The 13,517-nt window shown below is 43.9% G+C and overlaps 1 protein-coding gene across 1 annotated transcript; it reads left to right on the top strand.

Moving 5' to 3' along the window:
• The first annotated feature begins 6,941 nt into the window (after positions 1-6,941).
• On the top strand, positions 6,942-12,999 carry Saysd1 (SAYSVFN motif domain containing 1). The gene is made up of 2 exons (XM_021182283.3): positions 6,942-7,230; positions 12,475-12,999. Exons 1-2 carry the CDS (start codon positions 7,021-7,023, stop codon positions 12,829-12,831), a joined length of 567 nt encoding a protein of 188 aa, XP_021037942.1. The 5' UTR covers positions 6,942-7,020; the 3' UTR covers positions 12,832-12,999.
• The last annotated feature ends 518 nt before the right edge of the window (positions 13,000-13,517 follow it).

Below are 13,517 nucleotides of genomic sequence, written 5' to 3'. Positions count from 1 at the left end.
CCACATGGTGACTCACAGTCATCCAAAATTCCAGTTCCAGGGGGCTCTGAGGCCTTTTTACCCCCATAGGCACCAGGCACACACACACATGATATATATTTATATATACATATGTATATATATATGTATATATATTATATACAGAAAAACAGTCTTACAAATAAATAGATCTAAAAATAGATGTTCTTTTTTTAAGTACCAAGGTTGAGATACCCTGAGCTAATATCATCTAGGCTGTTACCATCTACACAGTCCTACGGCTTATCACTGCAAGCATAATGCTCAAAGTTTAGGAGCACCTGTAAGGACAGAACCAGATTGTAGGGGTTGGAGGGGTGGATCAGTGGGCAAAGCACTTACTGTGTAAGTATAAGGGCTGAAGTTTAGATCCATGAACCCTCAAAAAGCTGGAAGTGGTTGTGCACTGAACCCAGTGCTTCTATGGTAAGATTGGAGGCTGAGACTGAATAAGCTTGGGAGGTCCCAGGTTAGTGACTGTGACATACTCAGGGGCAATGAGACCAGTATCAAACAAGGTAGAACACCTGAGATGGTCCTGTGACCTTATTGTATGTGCTATGGTACTTGTAGGACAGAATTTACACACACACACACACACACACACACACACACACACACACGCACGCACGCACGCACGCGCACATGCACACGCACACACACAGTGATGAGAACACACGGGCATATAACTATCCGCTTTCATTTTTTGATCCTGGAACAGCTAAATATCCACCATGCACCATGTACCCCTCCTCCCATCAAGGAAGTGATGTTATCAGGGAAAGAATCCAAGTTGGATTGAAACAAATTGTTCTTAAGCCAAAGATTAAGATGCAAAAACAGAATTATAAAAACACAAATGCCAATCTAGAAAAAGGCAGCGTTCCCTCTGAGCATTTCCACAATGCTTTAGTAGTAACTAGAATCCATGTAGGTTTTTATCCATAAAGACATGCGCATAGATCATCTGTACCCATTTTTTGCCACCCAAATGTATGAAAAGATTCTATTTCTATTTTCACTCAAAGCACTTGTAAAATGTTGATGTTTCTTGACTTTTAGGGGAGGGTAAAGATGAGCTGCTAACTTATGTTTATTCATGTAGCACTAGAAAACTCTAGGTTGCTAAGACTTATCATTTTATTCAAACTGTTCTAATCAGTGGGGTAGGGAAGATGGAGGCAGATTTTAGCATATTTCATAAAGCTAGCATATTCCTAAAATCCAATTCTTTCAAAGCAAAGTACATGAAAATTACAGGAATGGCTTATTAAGGAGACTAGAAAAAAATTTCCTCAAAAAACCACACTAAACCCAGCTTTGAATTTTATAAACTGACTGAGTTTATTCCAGGAATGAAGCAGACGGCTCAACAGGAGCTGGAGAAGGCTCAGTGGCTCAGAGGACTTGTTGCTTTTGCAGAGGACCCAGGTTCACTCCCAAGTACTCACCCGGGATCACAACCGTCTGTAACTCAGGTTCCAGGTGAGCCGAAGGGTGAGCCGAGGGCCTCTTCTGTGGGCATCAGGAATGCAGGCAAAATATCCATATACTAAAATAAGCAAATCTATAAACAATTTTTGAAAAGATGATTTAACAACAGAAAGTCTGTTAATTGGAGTGATGAGAAAGAATGAGGAATGGGGTCAGGATCACAGAGGACTTCAAAGGCAATATCATTAGTATTGGGCGTGTGCTGGTTAGTTTTTGCTGTGTAACCGATAACCAAAAGCTTTCAGTAGTGTGTGTAGTGTGCGTGTATGTATATGTGTGTGTGTGTATATATATATATATATATATATATATATATATATATATATATATATATATATATATATGAATGACGTTCTTATACATTTTGGACAAGCTATTTTGGGCAGTTCACTAGTCAGCTCAGCTTGAAAGTATAGGACTAGGGTTGGCTGAGTCACCATGGCCCAGGTGTCTCTGCTCTTCCTTGACCAGATGGACTAGGTATTGCGAGTTCTCCTCATGGCAATCTATAGAACTGAGAAGGTGCACTTGCTTACAAACAGAACACACTTTAAACCTTTGCTTGGATACCCTTGCCACTATCCCGTTTTGACAAAGCAACGTTTATGGCTTGGATTTAAGTTTGAGAGAGAGAGAGAGAGAGAGAGAGAGAGAGAGAGAGAGAGAGAGAGAGAGAGAGAGAGAGAGAGAGAGAGAGACGATAGGGGAGTACATATCACTTTTGTAGAAAATACAAGTTCAGTTTCCAGCACATACATCACGTAGCTTACGATGGCTTACGATAACTTCAGCTCGGAGCTCTGAGGGACCTGGGGGATTCTGGTCTCTGTAGACACACACACACACAGAGAGAGAGAGAGAGAGAGAGAGAGAGAGAGAGAGAGAGAGAGAGAGAGAGAGAGAGAGAGAGAGAGAGAGAAAACACACGCTGATCCAATAACACACACATAGTTACAAGTAAAAATATACCTAAAATCAAAAGATGGAGAAGTCCACAGAGTGTAATGGTATGGACCAGAGTGAGTATATAACTGTAGCCCACACTCAGAACATAACACAAGGCCATAGGGCACATGTGTATATTATTATTTATAATTACACATACGCACATATGCATACTGAGATATATAATTTTGTATGTACAAAGTATAAAAAAATTAATTCAGCCTTTCTTGGCTTACTCCAAAGCATTAAGTTTTGTGGCAGATAACAGACATTTATATATTCTTTGTAGTTCATTCTGATAAAAGTAGACTCTCTTTCAACTTGAATGTGCCCTTTTGACACTGGACATAGGATTGCATGAAGTTTTTCTTTTTTTGAAACTACATTTTTATCTTTTATTTAAAAGATAGTGACAAGAAAGAGATATCTGTAGAAGTTCTCTATGGGCACACACATAAATATATTTATACACATATACACTATATATACATATATAATGTACATTATATATACTGTATATAGCACATATACACAGTATATATACTATATTTATACACATATATACATATATGCACATATATATGTATTATAGTATACATAATTCACACACAATATTTTTTTTAGGCTCAGGCTTTAAGAGACTATCACTTTCTCTGCTTAGATGGGTTTTTAATCTTGGAACTATTAGCATATTGGACCAAGTACTTCTTTGTTGTCCAGGCTGGTTCTGTGCATTGTAGTATATTGATCAAGAGTCCTAGCTTCAGTGGCTAGGTGACAGTAGTAAGGTCCACTCACCCTCGCTTTTCCAAGAGAAATTAAATTCATGAAAATCACACATTAAATGTAAAAATTAAAGGTTTATGAGTATGAGTGTTTGCCTATATGTATATACATGCACAATATGTATGCCTGGTGCCTGAGGTCAGAAAAGGATGCTGGATCCTCTACAAGTGGAATTATGGATAGTTATCTATGACCATGTAGGTGCTGGGAATCAAACCCAGGTCCTTTGGAAGAGCAACAAGTGTTATAAACCTCTGAGTCATCTCTCCAGCCCTCCAGGAAACAATTATTTACTCTTCCCCCAACCCTCATTTTTAAAGATTCATTTTTATTTTTAATTCTGTGTCTCTGTGTCTGTGTATATGCATGGGTACCTGAGGAGACAAGAGGAGGGCACTGGATTTCCGGGAGCTGGGATTCCAGGTGGCTGTGAGCAGCCTGGTGTGGGTGCTGAGATTCAGGCTCCAGACCTCCACAAAAGCAGCACATTGGCTCTTAACCCCTGAGCCACCTCTTGAGCTCTCTACCCTGCAGTTTCATCTGAAGGGGAAATGAAGTTGGCTTGGCGGGATTTGTTCTTCATGATCCTTTCATCTTTTCTGGTATCTCATCTTTCAACCTCTTCTGAAAAGGATTTACGTTTACAAAGTACCAAAACAGATTTATAAGAAGAAAGCACAGCAAATAGAAAATGGGTCACCGGGCTGGAGAGATGGCTCAGTGGGTAAGAGCACCCGACTGCTCTTCCGAAGGTCCAGAGTTCAAATCCCAGCAACCACATGGTGGCTCACAACCATCTGTAATGAGATCTGGCGCCCTCTTCTGGAGTGTCTGAAGACAGCTACAGTGTACTTACATATAATAAATAAATAAATAAATCTTTAAAAAAAAAAAAAAGAAAATGGGTCACCAAATCAAGACAGAAGATGTCAGCACTTGCCTGGAAAGTCCTGGTTTGCCTCAGCTGATCCTTTTCCCACCCTTCCCTACCCATTCTGTGATCCTTCACAGGCAACCTTGGCTCATCCTGTTATTCCAGCTCCAGATGCTGGCAAGATGGCCTCTGAATCATCCCTATTGGTTCACTTAGTTCTGCCAGGCCTCCTCTCTTATCCTTCTGAAGGCACCGCATTTACCAGGGACATTGATCACCACAGGCCACAGATGGCCATGCATTATTTCTATGTACCTTCCCTGTGTGCTCTAAGGTTTTAAGTGTTGACAAATGCAATGAACAAAAGGATTTGCAGTCTCTAAGGAGAAACAGGCCTACGGCTGATGAGAAAGACATTTTCATAGCTTCTCAACATGACACTGCCATAGAAACTCCACTTTGGGAGTAGGAGAAATGGCTCAGCAGTTAAGAATGCTTCCCCAGCTACTGCCTGGAACTCCAGCTCCAGGGGACTCAACACCCTCTTCTGGTTTCCACAAGCAACTGCACTGACATACAGACCACACACACACACACACACACACACACACATTACACAAAAGAACAAACCAACCAACCAACCAAACAAAAAACCAAAAACAAAAAACCAAAACAAAAAACCCAAAACAACAACAAAAAACCTTTCCGATTAGAACGTAGAAAGCAAAGGTCTTTATTTCATTTGTGATCCCTGCTTCCTGCTCTAAATCCTTAATGTTTGGTACCAAACTCAACACATAGCCCTAGACAAATATTTGTTAAATGAATAGGACCCCCCCCCCAAAAAAAACCCTATTTCCCCTCTCTTACCATCTTACTCCACTCAGGACTCAGTCTTCACATGACTTTCTGGTACACAGTTGCTATCTAGTTGATTTCAGCTTCAGTGCTTAAATATCACTCACAGCTACTGTTCCCATTACAGGTCTCCATTTATTAATTACTTCCTAATTTCAGTTTTCACAGTCCAATAGTCTACATCTGGATCTACAACAGGCACCTTCCCTTGGCATAGCCAAAACTTTCAATGTTCATTCCACTATCCTTCCATTTTAGTCTTGCTCCAAAACAGAGAGGTCCCCAGCACTATTCACCTGGTTGTCCAGAGTAGCAATGAACACAGAGGTAGAACATATCACTGGAGGCAACTGGTTTAGACTGAGCTCCTAACCAACAGACAGAATCAAAATGGGCAGTGGAGCAAGACACTCTCCCTTCCTCCTGTTATAGTCATCCTGGGTTTTAGGATGTCCTGTGAGGTCAAGCACACTACCTGCTCAGAGCACTGAACTTGATGTTTCTTCTGACTGTAGCACTCTTTACCACACAGCTACATGACTCCCACTCATTTCATCTGGCCTCTGCTTAGAGAGCAGCCTCTAGAGCTGCACCATCTCCATTACTAGTTTTGCTTTTCTTCACAGCATTTACCATAACTTGACATTAAATATGTAGTGGCATGTTTGTTGCTCATCTTTCTGATTAGAACATAGAAAGCAAAGGTCTTTGTTTCATTTGTGACCCCTGCCTCCTGCTCTCAATCCTTAATGTTTGGTGCCGAACCCAACACATAGCTCTAGACAAACATTTGTTAAACGAATAGGACTCTGTTTTCTAGCTTTTTGACTTGAACTCAGTAATATCCAACAAGTATTTGAGACTCAATTCTGCAAGTGCTACTTAGCTAAATGCTTGGTACTTAACTTATAGCTTTAAAAATCTGTAAAACTGTAAGATCTAAAATTTTAATTTTTGGGAAAATACTAATTGCAAGAAAGAATTACAACACCCAGAGTTCTAGAAATGTTCTTTACTGGATGGTAGTTACACACATGCATTGCTGAGACTACAGTTACGATTTATAGATTTTATATATTTTTATTATGTTTTGGTCATATTCACTCTCCTCCTCTAACTCCTCCAACATTGACCCCCCCTCGCACCTTGTTCTTTTTTCACTTTTTAAGAAGTCCACAGATTCCCATTCATGGGTATGGGGCAATCCACCAGGATGTGATTGATCTACCAGGGCTTACATGAAACTGACTCTCTCTACCCCGCCCGAAAACATCACCCATAAGTAGCTCCCCAGTTAGGAGTGGGGGCTTGCGAAGGTTGGGTAGTTTGGTTTTGTGCAAACATGCTGTTGGGAGTTCAAGAGTGATCCTGTGATGGCCAGAAGACACTGCTTCTGTTTGGCTCCCTCCTATCCTTAGCTTTTAAATCTTTTGACACCCCTCTCCACCCTAGATTTGTGTATTTTAAGTTTTACTTCAGTAAGTTCGTTTTACATTTCTTGTCTAGTCAATGCATCTTTCTAGTGTAGCAAGCAAACTAAATGCTAAGAAAATGGAGGTGTGAACACCTCCAGCGAGACTGATAGACCGCAGTAGGAGTTAGAAGGTAGGACGCATCCTGCCTTCCTGACACGGTAACCTTCCCAGAGATCACAGACCTCCTCCCGCGTCCCGAGACGCTTTTTCTGCGGTGCTGACCACTGGCTCCCCGCATGCGTTCTTCCCTGAACCTGACAGTGGGGACCAGTGCGCTAAGGTGAGGAGCAAACATGTCAGAACTGAGTTCTGCGGCCCGGGCAAGAGCCGGACCATCTGACGGTTCTCATACTTTAAACTCAACCTTTTAGCCGGAGGAGATGGGGCACTCAGTTCACCGAGAACCGAGGACCGCTCCAGGTACAGGAGGGTCACCGGACGTCACAAAGCCTTGGAAAATTCCGACCCGGGCTCATGCTACGCGCAGGCGCAACAAAGGGCCACCTGCGCAGGCGCACGGCGGCCGAGGACAGGCCTGGACACACGCCGGAGAGCGGGCGGGTGCGCGCCATGGAACAGCGGTTAGCCGAGTTCCGGGAGGCCCGCAAACGGGCCAGTCTGGTAGCCCAGCCTTCCACGTCCAGTCAGAGCGTGCAGACCTCAGGAGCGAAGGCGGAGCCAGCGGCGGCGACCCCAAAGACAGCCACGGGCTGGCTGACACGCTTCCTGAAACGGAAAGCAAACCCCGCCATCGCTCAGGCTCAGCCCAACCAGCCTCAGGTGAGGAGAGAGGCCTGCACCTTGAAGCTCCGCCTCCGCGCGGGGGCCACGCCCCTGCCTGCCCAAGCCACACCCAGGATATCTGGTGCTCGAGGCCCTTGTCCTGTGCGCTCTCTCCTCGCCTGCCTCGTGGCTGGACACCGCATTTCCGCTCTGTGTATCAGCACTTGATACGTGGCCTTGACGTTTTCCGTCCCAGACAATCCTATGCAGCCACTAGTTGAAAACAAAGCGAAGGTCTAGGGAGCTTGAAGAAACATCTCTGCTCTCCAGTTGTGCACTGCGAGTTAATGACAGGGATGCGTGGCTTTGAGAAACTGATAAGTTATTTCTCCACTGGTGAAATAAGCCAATTCAAGCCAGATTAGTATATATATATATAGGTTTATCGGGAAGCTGCTTTTGTGTAGATGAGTTCACTGGCCCTAGGAAGGAGGCCAGGGAAGTCGCCATGAGAAGGGAGACAGAGGGGAGGGAGAAGAGAAAGAGAGAAGGAAAAGGAAGAAGAGGAAGAGAGAACCCCCCCCCCCAAAAAAAAAGTCTGGGTTATATAGTAAAGAGCCTGTGGGCTGGAAAGTTCAGGGTTGGGGGTAGGGTATGCCAGGTAGGGACTGAGAGATGCTTGGAGAACCTGGAGGCCAGGTTTGCTTGGTGTGTAAAATATGCACCTCAGCCCCTTGTCCTGGGGTCTGAAACCACTGAGCTGCATCCACGGCTGGTGAGGGGGTAAAGGCCTTACTAGTTATGGCTCAGAGGTGGCAGTAATTAAGGCTGCACTTTATTCACACCTTGGGTATGGGAAGCCAGTGTCTCGGGTAGCCTGTACTTTAGAAATGGGATTTGGACCAGGAAACAAAAAGGGGTTTGAGACTACGGCCATACTGTTCTGAATGCAACTTGATTTCTGAAGCTAAGCAGGGTCTGACCTGTGCAAAATGGGGTTTGACTGTGTAAGTGTGGCCACTGTAACTGCCTGTAGTGATGTGCCTAGGCTTATAGGCCCCTCTTGGACTAGAGAAGGGTAATCAAGTTCAATTGTGAGTGATCTAGGTGGAAATAATTTGGACAAGTATGATAGCCCATTCGAATCTCTTTGTGGCTTCATATAGTTCCACACAGGAGTATCCTGGCAAAGGGACTTGCCTGTGAGATTGGAATTCCTGGGTGGAAATATGAAATACTCCAAGGAGGAAATCTGTGTCCTGGTTTGGTTTTTGTTATTTTGATAAACACCATAACCAAAGCCATGTGGGGAGGAAGGGGCTTATTTTAGCTTACAGGCTATGGACTTGCCTACAGGCACTCTCATTTCTCAATTGAGATTCCCTCTTCCCAGAAGACTCTAGTTTGGGTCAAATTGACAAGAAATGAACCAGCACACTATGCTTTTCAGCAGTCACAGGGCCTTAGTTTCTTGGAACCATAACAAGAGCCAAATACATACAGAGGGCTGGGTCTCTAAAAAGTCAAATGAGGAAAACAGAGAATAGACCCAGTCTGACCTCTACACAGAGCAGACTTTTATTGCTCTGAGAGGCTGGCACACCCAAACCCTGTTGATCAGTACCTGAGGGTACGGGAGAACGTGCCATGTAGGATCAGGGACGGGAAGAGCATGGCTTTGCCAGACCCAGAAACTGCTTTTCTGGATAAACTGCTTTTTGAAATAAGTGTGGGAGATGAGTCAGTTTGTTTGTTTAACCTCTGGGCAGCAGGTGAAAGATAAGTCAGTTTGCCTTTTTTGGTTTACCTCCAGAGTTCCAGTACATGTTAATGGGGGTGGACTGCTTTCTGGAAATTATGGGTGGCAGGCATTTTGGAGTCTTTGCCCTGTTTTATGGCCTTGGTTTAGGGGTGGGGGATTTCCTTTAGTAAGGAAGGACTGTAATCCTAGCTCCTTAGGAGGCTATGGCAGGGGATTGTGAATTCAAGGCTCGACTTTGACCCTGTCCCAAAATTTAAAAGAAAGTTTTATGAGCTGGAGTTGTAGATCAGGGGCAGAGTTCTTCTCTTGCATGTATGATGTACTGGGTTTGATATCCAGCACCGCCAAAAAGGTAATGGAAACATGAATAAACAAGTGCAGGGGTATAAATTAGTGGCAAAGGACTTGACTAACATGTTCACTTCCCTAGGTTCCATCCTCAGGCCTGCCTCCCAATAAAATGGCTGAGTAGTGGTGCATGCCTGTAATCAGAGCACTTAGGAGTCTGAGGGAGGCAGAACTTGAAGCTGGACTGCTACATAAGGAAGAAACCATGTTGAAAACAAAGACCCCACTCTACCCCCAAATCACATTAAACCAGAGTAGCCAATCTTGCTCACATTAAAATCATTTCTTTTAAGTTGATCTATTGCATGAGGGGGGTCCCTTGTTCCCTGCAGGTTTCAAGGAACCACAAAGAGGTGAGAATGAAAACTTGATTCAGATTGATTTCATTGACCTGGAGCAGACTTCAGAGAGTCTGATGCTAGGCCATATAGTATGGGCATATTTAAACACAATAGAATTTGAAAAAGGATTTCTAAGAGGTAAGTCTAGGTGCACAATAAAGCTTCAGGTGCCACTACCTAGAAATTCCTTTGCAAAGTACACGTGACCTTGAAGATGGGCTCTATAGCTTAATGGCCTAGCATCTGGTGTGGCCTCTGATCAGGTAGCATAGCGGTCAGCAGGCTATAAAGTACATGTGATAGCTCCTCTAAGAATGGGAGCGAGAGTCTGGAAGAATCATTCTGGGGTTTGGGTGAGGTCTGTCTCTATAGATAGCAGAAGATCACCAGGTCATTAACAATATCCAGTCTCAAATTTCCTCCACTGAGGAGACACCCCTGCGTGTTTAACATTCCTGGTTTCCCAATGCCCCCTGTCCCCCAAACTGCACAGTATCCAGTTCAAGGAATTTTCTTTTCATTAGGAAGAGGATATGGTTGCTCAGTTTGACTCTATAGTTCTCTCTGCAGTATTCAGGTTTCCCACTTGCAGACACTCTGCCATCCATTTCCTTCAGTACTGTTTGTACAACTCCGTTGTCTTTGGATAACTATTGATTAGGCATCAGCAAACAGAGGCTTGGGAACACAGCCTCCCTCTTGTCTTCCCCTCCTCTCCCCTGCTCCAGTTAAAAACCTACTATGTCTAACCACACAAAGTGCTTTTGACTGTATGCCTCATTTCCAAAGGAATATGAAGTCACTGAGTTGAGTCCAGAGCAGCTCAAACTCAAGAGACAGTTTCCTTTCTAAAACCCCAGAGGTTGGTGAGAGGAGCTGCTGGTGTAAGACTGCACTAACCACTCTGCCTTTCTAAAGAAACTGGGCTTGAGGGTTATTTCCACTGACTATTACCCTTCCTGGGCTTGCCCTGGTATAACAATTCTTCTTTTATTCTTTAGTATTCTTTGGAGATATTATTCATCTCCCTCTGCCCAAAGTTTTCTTAGAGGAAACTAGTCTGGCAAATGATGACTTTCTGTCACATTGTGGTTAAAAGGTTTATAACTGTTTAATCCTATGGGAACTTGCTCCTCTCTCTGACTCTATTCTAGGCAAGCCCCTAGTACAGCAATTCAGCCCTAGGGCTTCGTTCTCCATCCTGGTCTGCAACTCTGGATCTCTCAACCTTGGCTCAAAGGGCCCTACCGCTCAAATGTTTTCCTTTGAGGACCTGAGTTCAATCCGAAACACCAACATTAAAAAGCCAAACTTGGTGAATCATAATCTGCACTGAGGAGGCAGAGATAGGAGGATTCCTTGAGTTCCATGGAGAGCCAGTCTAGCCTAATTGGTGATATCCAGGTTCAGTGAGAGACCCTGTATCCAAAATAAATGTGGAAAGCAACTGAAATAACACCTGATATCAATCTTTCCTGTGTGCTCACATGCACACACATAGTCTTTCATATTGCTTTCTATTATATGTCTGTCTCTGCATCTTGTCTCTGTCTCTTTCTGGACAGGGTCCTCAGGTAGGAAGCAGCTTGCTACTGGAGGCATGGAAATGTGTTCTCTGAGCCATGGCTATGAGCAACATACAACCATAAATGCTTCTGCACATGGCTATCGCTGAAAAGGCAAACTGAATCAATACTAGATACAATTCTCAGTCAGGAATTTCCATATATGCCCCCATGTTTGTCCCTCTGACAGCTTGTTTACCATAACTCTTCCCATCTCCCAACCCTTTGCCCTACTGTCCCCCAAGGCCCCTCGTTAAATCAAAAGGGAAGGAAATCTGTAGGCTCTTGTTTTTAAAGACACAAGTCATGACCTTTCTTGGACAGTACAATCAACATACGATCCTGTTCCCCTTAAAAGTTGTTGAAGAATAATTTGCAATGTAAGAGAACTTTTCCAGGCAGGCAAAGCTGACTTTGTTCCCATTGCACCCATGTGCCAGGCTACAGTATATAACCCATTTCTTGCTCTGTGTCAAAAAGAGACTCTTAATAACTTGGAAAATAGAGGCTTGAGAGATGGCTCAGTGGGTAACACTGAATGCTCTTCCAGAGGACCCATTACCCACATGGTAGCTCACAATTGTCTGTGACTTCAAGATCTGACACTCTCACCCAGACATACATGTAGGCAAAACACCAGTGCACATAAAAAGAAACAAAGGAACAAGCAAAAACATTAAAAAAAAAAACTTAGAAAATAGTGGAGATCAGGTAAAGCTCCTATAGTCACCTATACACCAAAGGATTCCCTTAGCATCTGGCACTGTCTTCCCATGTAAGAATGTTGGATTTTAACATGCAGGCAATGGGATTTTATTGAAGATGTGTGTGTTGCAAGGTGATAGTGATTTAGAGAACTCATTGAGCACTCAGTTGTACACAGGCTGGCTTGGAGACTGGAGAGAGATAGGAGACAAGGGGTCTAGTTAGAAGATGCATCCCATGCCTGGGGATGATCAGTGAGGACTGGGATAGGACGGGCAATGGTATATCACTGATTTTTTTTTTTTTTTTTTTTTTACTCTGTAAGCGTGTGGAAGGGAATTTTGTTTCTGTTTTGGGTATGGTCTCCATTTTAGGACTGAGTTACCTTGGATGTTTCAGTCCATCTCATCAAATCAGCAGACGTGTGTTGCCATGGCTGTGTGGGAGACAGTACTGCCGCTGCTGCATTATCAGCTCCTGCTTAGGTTCTGTTGGGGGTACACATTAGGCATGGCTAACAGTCCAGTAATCTCGGCTCCATTCTCCCCCATTCTTACTTATGTTTGTTTCTGTGTTCTAGGAAGCAGGCCAGCAGCCCCCTGAGAGCCCAGCAGCTCCTCTGCCTTCCTCCTGCCGCCAGTCTTTCCTGACTAACATCACCTTCTTGAAGGTTCTCCTCTGGTTGGTCCTGCTGGGACTGTTTGTGGAACTGGAATTTGGTCTGGCTTATTTTGTCCTGTCCATGTTCTATTGGATGTATGTAGGGACTCGGGGTCCCGAGGAGAAGAAAGAAGGGGAGAAGAGCGCCTACTCTGTGTTCAACCCGGGCTGTGAAGCCATCCAGGGCACGCTGACTGCTGAGCAGCTGGAGCAAGAGTTACAGCTTAGACCCCCTCAGGGAAGTAGGACCAGCCCCAGCTGTTCCTCCTATCCTTGAACATGGACTTTAGAAGACAAAGGACAGCTTGCAGGGTGGTCATGTCCTCCACTTTCCCCCTGACCTGCTGCAGTTTCATCTTTGAACTCCACTTTGATTTAGGTGAATTTCTCTAAAGGACACTCAGGGTGGGGCTGGTGCTGTATATAAAAGCCATAAAAGCAGGAAGCCGGTTTGTCTCATTATTGGAGTGGTGATACTGGCATGCTAGAGATACACTGTGAGGTTCTTTGGTTTACCGAGTGATTTGGTGGAGGAGGAGGCACATTGGGGCTCCTTTTAAATATTTTAATATTTACATAGCTAAGTTCCAGGCCAGGGAAACTGGTCTGCCCCCCACCTTACATGTGTGAATGCTTTGTCCAAATGTATATAGGTGTACCATGTGTGTGCCTGGAACCCTCAGAGCTCCAAAGAGAGCATCAGATCCTCTGGACCTGAGTTAGGGATGGTTGTAAGCCACCATGTGGATGCTGGGAACTGAACCTCAGTCTTCTGCCAGAGCAACAAATGCTCTCAACCACTGAGCCACCTCTCTAACCTTCAAAAAAATATTTTCAGAATTATTTTCTCAAAAGGTTTAGGTTGTAAGGTTTAGAAATTTTTGTTTGTTTTTGTCTTGTTTCTCTTTTCCGTCATCAGTGCTATTGAAATATAAAATGTCTTTAAGATCCTATAAGCAGGTC

This window comes from Mus caroli, unplaced genomic scaffold (genome assembly GCF_978045245.1).
Source record: "Mus caroli unplaced genomic scaffold, Mus_caroli_1 scaffold_12, whole genome shotgun sequence".
Taxonomy (NCBI): domain Eukaryota; kingdom Metazoa; phylum Chordata; class Mammalia; order Rodentia; family Muridae; genus Mus; species Mus caroli.
Note: the sequence above shows the minus strand (reverse complement) of the source record. Positions and strands in the feature narration are given on the sequence as shown.

Bases quoted from the DNA above. Each gene is read 5' to 3' on its own strand.
- Saysd1 (XM_021182283.3), top strand. From the start codon at position 7,021: ATGGAACAGCGGTTAGCCGAGTTCCGGGAGGCCCGCAAACGGGCCAGT. The intron at 7,231-12,474 runs GTGAGGAGAGAG...TCTGTGTTCTAG, and splicing joins CTCAGCCCAACCAGCCTCAG to GAAGCAGGCCAGCAGCCCCC.